The sequence below is a fragment of the Psammomys obesus genome, unplaced genomic scaffold (genome assembly GCF_907164565.1).
Source record: "Psammomys obesus unplaced genomic scaffold, mPsaObe1.curated_primary_1811, whole genome shotgun sequence".
Lineage (NCBI taxonomy): Eukaryota > Metazoa > Chordata > Mammalia > Rodentia > Muridae > Psammomys > Psammomys obesus.
In genome coordinates this window covers 13,485,445-13,495,030 of record NW_026585895.1, presented here as the reverse complement: position 1 = coordinate 13,495,030, position 9,586 = coordinate 13,485,445, and the positions used below count along the sequence as shown (strand labels likewise).

The 9,586-nt window shown below is 45.4% G+C and overlaps 1 protein-coding gene across 2 annotated transcripts; it reads right to left on the bottom strand.

Annotated features, from left to right (window-relative positions):
* Positions 1-1,362: 1,362 nt before the first annotated feature.
* LOC129671067 (uncharacterized) lies at positions 1,363-9,183 on the bottom strand. 2 transcript variants are annotated; one of them, XM_055599701.1, is made up of 2 exons: positions 4,260-9,183; positions 1,363-2,384 (listed from the first exon to the last, which is right to left on the bottom strand). In XM_055599701.1, the coding sequence occupies exon 1, from the start codon at positions 9,012-9,014 to the stop codon at positions 6,918-6,920; it is 2,097 nt and encodes a 698-aa protein (XP_055455676.1). In that variant the 5' UTR covers positions 9,015-9,183; the 3' UTR covers positions 1,363-2,384; positions 4,260-6,917. The 2 variants fall into 2 exon arrangements, with proteins under 2 accessions (XP_055455676.1, XP_055455675.1); XM_055599700.1 differs by having other exon boundaries at positions 1,363-2,380.
* Between the last annotated feature and the right edge of the window lie 403 nt (positions 9,184-9,586).

The window sequence follows — 9,586 nt, the reverse complement described above, 5'->3', positions numbered from 1 at the left end:
AGCGTGGCCACCTCCCAGGCTTTTCACCTGTCGCAAGAACAGGGCGGGGCGACTGCCTCGCCGAAGGCGGGATCCACTTAGCGCTCCCTTTCCCCACGAGGCGGTTAGACTTTTAAATTTAACTTTCCTGGTATCTAAAGAATGGATTCATGGCTAGGAAAAAGAGAAGACATGGTAATGAGCGACATTTTTATCTGTTCTCTAAGCCTCACCCGACTCGTTCGATTCAGATTGGAAATCTTCAGGATCCGCGCCTGATAGAACAACCTGGAGAACAAGTTAATGTGACTGTTTTTATCATCTCCAGTTCCTTCAAAGAAAGGCAAATATTTACTCCATCTGATACTTTGTCTCCAGTCAAATGAGTTTTTTAAAGACAGGGTCTTTTTGAGCACTCTGTTTTCTCCTAAGTACTTTGTAAAGTTTCCTGTTCTGCCGTGTTCTGCATGCTGCTCCATCTGTTCCCGGCTTCCAGAGATTTTTTTTTTTTTTTTTTAAATCTCCTCAGGAAATTCAATGGAACAAGGTAAAGCCTGGCTGCCAGTGGATTTTTGTTTCTCCTCTTTCTGGGAAAGAGCCAGTGTGTGTTTAAAAATAGACCGGAGAAATATCTACGGCTTGAGATTCATTCACTCCTCTATTTGCTGTAAAATAAAAAGCAAGGTTGGGACCTCTGAACTAAACTGACCCTGTAGTTTTCAGCCCTTGGAACAAACAGATTACCACTGCAGTCTTCTGAAGGCGTAGTCACCAGAGCTCTGCCGTGATAGCCACCCACTCTCACTTTTGATTTAGTCTAACAAAAGGAAGGCGGGCAATTTACAGTGTCCCAACTGTCCCGTGCCAAATACTTGCCAATTGATTATATATACATATATGCACACACACACACACACACACACACACACACACACGTTAGTTATTATGATCCCCAACATGAGATATCCAGAGAAATAAAAACAGTTAGACAATAGAAAAGAATGACTTACTTTTAATGTGTCCTTAGGAAAACAGTGACAAAACATTATTGAGGTATGACTGACATACATGGAAGTTTATAAAGGCCAGGAATGACCAGAGGACTCGGAGCAGCTGCTAGCCCAACAGTGTTTTTAACGTCATCTTCAGATACCCCGGAGGGCCTCTGTTAAAACCCAACCAACCACTGGATAGCATGATGCTTGAGTTTATAACGACAAATTTAAGACTGTGATTCTCAGACACTGTACTTTGATGTACCTTCAGGGTCATTGCCCAAAGCCCGCTTGCCCCGACCCGCGGGACCTAGTTATTGGTGGGGGCGAAGGGGGTCGTACCTGTAGGAGACGAGGGAGAGAGAGAAACGAGCACAGGTAGACGAAGGCCTTTCAAGTGCTACTTTTATTGTGCAGTAGTGTATTTCTATAGGGCAGTTCTGGCGGGGGGGGGGTTTCGAGGAGGAGGAAATAATAGTGGAAAATCACTAAGACTATTGTAAGAAGTCACTTGATTCATGTGATTGTTACAGTGGAGGCTCACAAGGTTATACAGTCACTAAAAACAACGTCTGTGGTTTCGGACATCTGTTGTTTGTCCGGCAGGATATGACAAATCAGAGTCTGGGGGCTTTGTCGGCTCCCGACATCTCCTCCCTTTTTATCTTTTTAGAAGCAAGGGGACTTTTAGGACTCTCAAAGAACATGTAAAGAATAATTTTGATCAGCCAATTTTTGTAGCCTATCTGGGTAACCCACATAAACAAGCCATGGAGGTTGCGTTCCCCAGAGAGATTTACGGACATCATTACCTTTGTTGATAGGTCTATGCCATTTCTGGTGCAATGGGACAAAGCCCTCAGAGTGCAAAGGCCATAGACGAGTTGAATCAACAGAAGGGAGAGGCAAGAGTCCTTACTTAAACAGGGGCACAAACGGGGTCTGAGCCTGTTGGAAGGGCGGTGCTGGACCCTTACCCGTCATTGGATTGGCCTCCTCCAGGCGAGGTCATCCTGTCTTAGGCGGAGCGAGACTTACCCACCCATTCCGTCTCTGACTTACCAGACCACTCACTTTGTGAAAATGTAACGCATTGATCCTCCCCAAAGACTTGCAGGGCAGAGGAAAATGAGGGTGTACCCAAAGGACTAAAGGGCAGCTGTTAAATCTGCCTTAGTTAACTAAGGAAGAAATTTTATTTTTGGTCAGCCAATTGTGAGAGTCGTAAAAGTCCAAATTTAGCTATGAGGATGGCCCCAAAACTTCCATCTCAGGGCAGGGGAGAGCAGGGAGGAAAAATCTAGGGGGCGGGAGTCTGGGGCATCAGGTGAAAGTTCCATGGCAGATTCTTCTTTCCAAGCCAGGCGGTGATAATGGACTTGGATGGGCTTGATTGCAGAATCCACCTGTCTTTTAATAAGACGATTAAAGGCCCAAGGGCCAAAGGAGAGGAGCAGAAACAGACCCATAAGGGGGCCCAAAAGACTGGGAAGAAGAGTGGAAAGCCAAGGAGAGGTGGCAAACCAATTTTGGTACCAAGACTCCTGCTGTTCTCGAGCCTTTTTACGCTCTTCCAGGTTTTTTTTTTTTTTTTTTTTTTGACCTTATCTAAGCTGTTTTGTACCAATCCAGTCTTATCAGAATAAAAACAGCATTCCTCTTTAAGGGCGGCACAAAGGCCTCCCTCTTTTAGAAAAATTAGATTAAGGCCTCGTCGGTTTTGAAGAACTACTTTGGAAAGGGAAGCCACAGAGTTTTTAAGATTTTGTATTTTTTTTTTGGAGCTCACTTAAATTTTTATTAATGGTTGTTTGAAGCTGAGAAAAATGTTGTTGAGAAGTGACCATGGAAGCAATACCGGTTTTAGCCCCTATGGCACTTAAGCCCAAAAGTACAGTAAGAGTAATGGCCGTTATAGGTTTTTTTTTTTTTTTGAATAGAAATACCACCATCATAAAAGGACAGAAAGCTGTCGGAATCATGAATAAAAAACCGGGGAAGAATAACAATAACACAGTAGTCTCTTTTTTCTAAAAAATCCTTATTAGTAATAAAGGAAGTAAGTCCAGTAGAGCAAGCAAAATAAGTATTATTGGGAGCCTTAGTGAATAAGAATGTTTGATTGATAATAGATGTCTGGTTGCAGATCATCTGTAATGGTCGTGGGGGAATCATATTAGGTCCCAGGAGGCAATGGCCAAAACCCGAGACTGAGCTAAGAGTAAGGCCTCCCTCAGGGGAAGCATGCCAAAGCAGGGACTTAGAGTCATTGGTGAGGATGGGATCACCCATTATTGCTATGCCTTCATAAAATGGAGGAGTGGGAGAAAAGCAGATCCAACATTCCTCATAGGCAGGGTTACTGGTGTTACGAATTGCCTCTAAAGAAGCATTAACCAAAGAAATGATGAGATCTGCGGAACTCATATGTCCCTCTGGGAGAGTAGGCTGAAAAGGAGTTGCTTCAGAAGGGGGCAACAGGGTAGAACTAGGGGTAGTAAAACTAGAAACAGCAGGGAGCTTAGGCTTTGCTGGTTGGAAGACAGGATTAGGTCCAATAGCAACAGGAGTTTTATTGGGAATGGTTTTGAGTAACTTAATTTTGAAGGTGAGTCCAATATGTGTTTTATAGGACCTAAGTCCCCATTCAAACCCCTGTCCAGTCCAAGTTTGTTGCTTGGCCTGGGAAGTAAATTGAATTAACAGGGGGTTACACCATCCTTTAGTAATAGGATCATTATTTTTACATGATAAGGGCAATGTTTGAGAATTGAGTTCGGAATAGGTAGAGGGAACACAGCCCAATGAAGGGCAAGCATAGGTAGAACTTCTTTTTGGAGGGGTGTATTTTTGTTTAACAGTAATATAATCCCAACTGGAAGTGGGCTTCCAGTAGGTATCTCCGGTAGTCTCACAGCCCCACGAAGCACAAAAATAATCATTAGCCCATCCGCATTTATAGTTGAGAGATCGGTCCCTATGGGCCCCTGGACAGACATAAATACCATGCTGGTTTTGAAGAATCCTTCTATCAAGAGCATTTGAACAGCCAGGGTTGGGGGGATAATGTGGAGACTCAGGTGCTATACCTCCAGGCCGAGGCCAAAGAATCTCGGCAACACCCCAATCAGGGTGTGCTCCAAGGGCAAGGGCACAAAGATCTACTTCTAAATCGGGCCAATGGGGCTGAGTTCCAACCGAAGAACTAGAATTAACAATTTCTCCGGCCTGATTTTCAATAACCCAGGTATAATTATAAATCTGATAAGGGGAGGGGGCACTTACCGCCAGCCAGACTGCAAGCAGGAGCGAAAGAGTGGCAAGGCCGAACATCTTTCTGTAATTAAGCACAGTTAGATTTTTCCTCAGGGGTTTCCCTGGGGGGGGGGTGTCAATTAACTTTATTAATCTTTCAGGGAGCCATCTGGCATTTTGTTGCTTAGAGTCAAATATGCATGCATGTCCTTTTCCCCAAATTAATACGGGGTCCGGACCAGACCACTTATAAGTCAATGGGTCTTTTCACATTGCTTGAGCATAGGTATCCGATGTGGAAGGATGCCAGAATCTATCAGCTGCGGTCTTGCCATTATTATCAAGAGTAAGGAAATTTAAAACAAATAAGGCATGATTTAAAAGGGTTTTGTAGTTTCCTGTTGGTGGGTATAAAATTCCTCCAGAATATTGTAATTTTTGAAGCATATTTTTAAGGGTTTGATGTGCTCTTTCTACGATGCCCTGGCCCTGTGGGTTGTAAGGGATTCCTGTGATGTGTTTAATTTTTAATTGAGCACAAAATTGTTTAAAGTTATTACTGATATATCCAGGGCCATTGTCTGTCTTTATGATTTTAGGTAAAGGCATGAAGGCAGAACATGCAAGAATATGACTTATAACATGTTTAGTAGCCTCTTCCGATTGGAGAGAGGCGAAAATAAATCCACTGAAGGTATCTATAGACACATGAATGTATTTTAATTTTCCAAAAGGGGAATAATGTGTAACATCCATCTGCCAGAGCTCTCCCGGTGTCAGACCTCGAGGGTTAACTCCTAGGTGAGGCTCGGGCAAGAAAATTAAGCAATTCTGGCATTGGCGGACTATTTGCCTAGCCTGTTCTCTCGTAATAGAAAACATCTGACGAAGCGTTTGGGCATTGAGATGGTGTAAATGATGAGCTTCCTGGGCTTGTATCAGGGGGTCAGGTTGCTCAACAGATGTCATAAAAAGGACTAACTTAGGTTGGGTGGCCTGGTCTACCAAGTCATTTCCCTCACTCAGGGGTCCCGGAAGGCCAGAGTGAGCTCGAATGTGTCCAATAAAAAAGGGTTCTGAGCGTCTTAGTATTAAAGCCTGTAATTTGGCAAAAAGAGGAGAAGCATTGGTAGAGGGCCTAATGTAAGGGACAGTCTCAAGCAACAGAACAGAAGTAGCAACATAAGCACTATCAGTGTAAAGATTAAAAGCTTGGCCTGCGAGAGTCTCGAAGACTTTTATGACTGCAACCAGCTCCACCAGTTGAGCGGACGAGTGATCTGTCTGAGACTGAAAAATCTGCCCCTGAATACTAAAAGCAGCAATTCCTGAAGAGGAGCCATCAGTAAAAATCAATGCGGCTCCAGGAATGGGAGAAGTCTTGGTTCGCGTTGGAAAAAATACAGATTGTCTATGCAAAAACTGAATAAGTTTATCAGCGGGATAATGATTATCAAGTTGTCCCTGAAAGGAAATGCTATTAACAGCCCAATCATCCGAAGTCTGAATCAACCACTGTACTTGAGAGGAATTATATGGTGTACAGATGACATCTGGGTCCTTTCCAAAAAGTTTAATCTTTTAAATCAATAACCAATTTTGTATAGCCTTTAGGAATGGCAACCGGAGAGGGGAGTCCTGGTTGGAGTGCCCCCATTGGTACCATAGTCTTATTAATTTCTCTGAGGTCTTGGAGAAGCCTCCATTTTTCCCCTTTCTTTTGAATAACAAATATGGGTGTATTCCACGGGGAAGTGGAGGGTATAATATGTCCAGCCGAAAGCTGTTCCTGCACCAACCGTAACTGCATGGCTGCTGCTAATTTGTGCTGAGGAAGGGGCCATTGGTCAACCCAGACAGGGGAGTCACTTTTCCATGTTATTTTATCTGCCTGGAGTGCAGGGGGAGCAATGGCCCTTAAGAAAAATGTGATTCATAACCAAGTCCTGTACGTGTCAATTTTGGAACAACCGAAATAGGTTTGGGTGTTCCTTGATTTTTTTTTTTTTAATCCTTTTCCTGGTATAAAGCCTTGTTTAAGCATTTGTTGGGTGACTGCCTCTGAGGGGCTAAACATGAGAACTCCCATTTGGGAAAGAATATCTCTCCCCCAGAGATTAACAGGGAGCCCAGGGACTATAAATGGACCCACGTGTCCGCTATTTCCCTCAGGGTCTTCCCAGGTCAGCAATTGGGAACTCTGTAGGGTATTAAGAGATTGACCTATACCCTGTAGCTGAGTTAAAGTTGGCTGGGAGGGCCAGGAAGGAGGCCATGCTCTTTGAGAAATTACTGTGGAATCTGCACCTGTATCCAAAAGGCCCTCAAATGTCTTTCCATTAAGTTTAAGTTTTAGAGTGGGTCGCTCTTGAGTCATCTGTTGAACCCAGAAAATGTCCGAGGATCCAGGAGTAGATGGTCCTCGAGAAGGGCCTAAAGCGGGAGCAGTTAAATCTAGGGGTAGGGGGAGCGCTTGAGCCAATCGCTGTCCCTTAGTAATTGGGAGGGGTCCCCACGTGCTGCTAGCCAAGATTTTTATTTCTCCAGTATAGTCATTATCAATTAAAGAAGGGAAGACATTGATGCCCTTTAATATACTAGATGCCCTTCCCAAAATTAAATAATAAGTGTATGGAGGAGGCAGCCCAAAAATTTCTGTGGAAATAATTTGTACCCCATCTTCGGGGGTTAGAATTGAGTCGGTGGAGGCACAGAGGTCCAATCCTGCGCCCCCGGGAGTGGCCCTGCGAAGGCAGACTGTTGGTCTGGCGCTGACTGTGTTAGGGTCTGATTGTGGCATGGCTGGCTTACCCCCAAGGCCGGCATAAAGTTGATAGGCTGAGGGGTCCGGGGCTGACCCCTTGTCATGTTTTCTTGTAGGGGAGGGAGAGGATTGCCTGCGGAATCCGTCTTGGAGCGACAGGCAGCAGCCCAATGTTTGCCCTGCCGGCAATGAGGACAGACAGTAGTGGGCAAGGGACAAGGAAGTCCCCCATTTTGTCCTGAGGGGGAAGAGTTTTGTTGGGGACATTGGCGTGCAAAATGTCCCGTTTGTCCACATTTAAAGCAAGAATATTTGGGACCGGGGCCTTGTGTAGCTCCCATGACCAGGCTTATAGCCTGAGACATCTTATGAGTAAAGGGGTCAACATCAGAGCAGATACGAATCATTTTAGGAAGGTCCTTATCTTTATGTTTGTCCCGTAGGGCTGTCTTACAGGCAGAGTTAGCATTCTCGAAAGCCAGTTGTTTAAGAAGTTTATTTTCTTTTTGTTCTATTTTGTCGGACCCCAATGATCGCTCTGCCGCCTCAAGGAGGCGCCCCACAAACTCTGAGTAGTCCTCATTATTTCCTTGAATGATTTTTGTTAAAGGTGAGAGGACAGATCCCTTGACTGGAATGGCTCGCCAGGCGGCAAGGGCAGCTCCATGAGCTTGAGCCAAAAGTCCAATAGGAAAGGCGCGTTGTGCCTGTGTCGGGGCATATTTACCTTGTCCTGTTAGTTTATTAAATGTCCATTTTGCTGAGGCCTTGCAGGGGTCTGTTAAATTATTATTGGCTAGGTTACGGCAGCGATCATACCAGTTAGCCTGCCATGAAAGAAACTGGCCTCTTGTGAGAACCGATTGGACAACAGTAAGCCACTCACCGGGTGTCAGGAATCCGCCCCCAGCCATACTTTTAAGGAGGGAAACAGTAAAAGGAGCGTTAGGGCCATAGGTGCGGACGGCTGAATTAAGTTTTTTTAATTTTTTAAACCAAAGGGGATGAAAGTCACCAGGCTCCTCAGAGGAGGGTTTAGTTTTGGTTTTGGTTTTAGCAGAAGAACTAACAGGAGCGTGAGAAGAGTTAGGGGCTTCATAGGGTTTATCCTCGTCACAGGGTTTTTCCTCGTCATTATCATCACTAGTCTCCGCATCAGAAGCCTCATCGTCAAGGATTTGAATACTGACATGATCGGGACGGGCAGGTGTAGACTGAGAAGGAGCAGAGACGCGACGCGCTTGTGAGCGAGTGGTGACAGGAAAAGCAAGCTGGGAAGGGGTAGACAGAGGAAAAACCGGGTTTATGAGCGAAGAGTTAGATGGAGGAGAACGCTCAGGAATAGCAGAGGCAGAATTGGATGTAGGGAGGACAGAACAGCGAGTTGTGAGTCGCGAAAGTTGTCGTTGGAGATGGAGAATCTCGGTCAGGTCGCGGACTTGGGCAGAAAGACGAGACCGGGTCTCGGAGAGGATATCTGTAGGCAGTGTAGGGAAGGATGGGAGGACAAAAGGAGCAAATGGCGGAGGCGCGGAGGCTAGGGGAGGATTATCACCATTATGATAATGAGCGGCCTCATCCTCAAGCGTAGCGGCATCTCCAGGATCTAGGGGCTCAGGATCTTGTGCAAGAGAAACGGGTGGGCCGAGGGGTTTTGAGGATTCTTTGTGAGTAGGCGTCCCAGAACATGGTGGTGGGATATCAGCAGTGGGGAGGGGCGGATAAAGTCGAGGGAGGCTGGGAAGAGGAGAGGCGTTAGCCAAAGAGAAGGAATCAGAAGTGCGAGAGGGAGGGCGAGAAGCGACGGGTGAGTTTTGCTTGGAAGAAGAAAGACAATATTCAGCGACTGAAAGTAATTGTCGCTTGCCAGCGTCATTATCAGCATCTTCAACAATATCTCGAATAATTCCCCAGAAAGAAAAGACTGTAGGGGAAAGGGCTTGGTCTTCCTCTGAAATTAATTTTTGATTAAGCTCACGACCCACCTTTTGCCATTTTTTTGGGGTGTATTGTTGGGCCATCTAACATAAACCAAGGACAAGCTTTATCAATATAAATGAAAAAATCAACTAGATCTTTCTTTTTGACCCTAATTCCTCTCTCTCGAAGGGAGGCTTTAAGATCCTTAATGAAGGACGCCTCCTTAGACAAAGAATGCCCCATCTCGATGAGACGGAAGTGTAATGTAAAACTTACCAGGTCATGCAGTCTTCTCCGGGCCAGAGGAGTGTGACCAACTTCTTCTTGATGTCGCAGGCCTGCTCTTTTCTCGAGGGCCCGTCCGAGTCAACCCGTACTTCGAGCCCCACGTTGGGCGCCACTCTGTCCCGACCCGCGGGGCCTAGTTATTAGTGGGGGCGAAGGGGGTCGTACCTGTAGGAGATGAGGGAGAGAGAGAAACGAGCACAAGTAGACGAATGCCTTTCAAGTGCTAACTTTATTGTGCAGTAGTGTATTTTTATAGGGCAGTTCTGGCGGGGGGGGGTTTCGAGGAGGAGGAAATAATAGTGGAAAATTACTAAGACTATTGTAAGAAGTCACTTGATTCATGTGATTGTTACAGTGGAGGCTCACAAGGTTATACAGTCACTAA

Coding starts and splice junctions, on each gene's coding strand:
- LOC129671067 (XM_055599701.1), bottom strand. CDS start 9,014: ATGGCCCAACAATACACCCCAAAAAAATGGCAAAAGGTGGGTCGTGAG.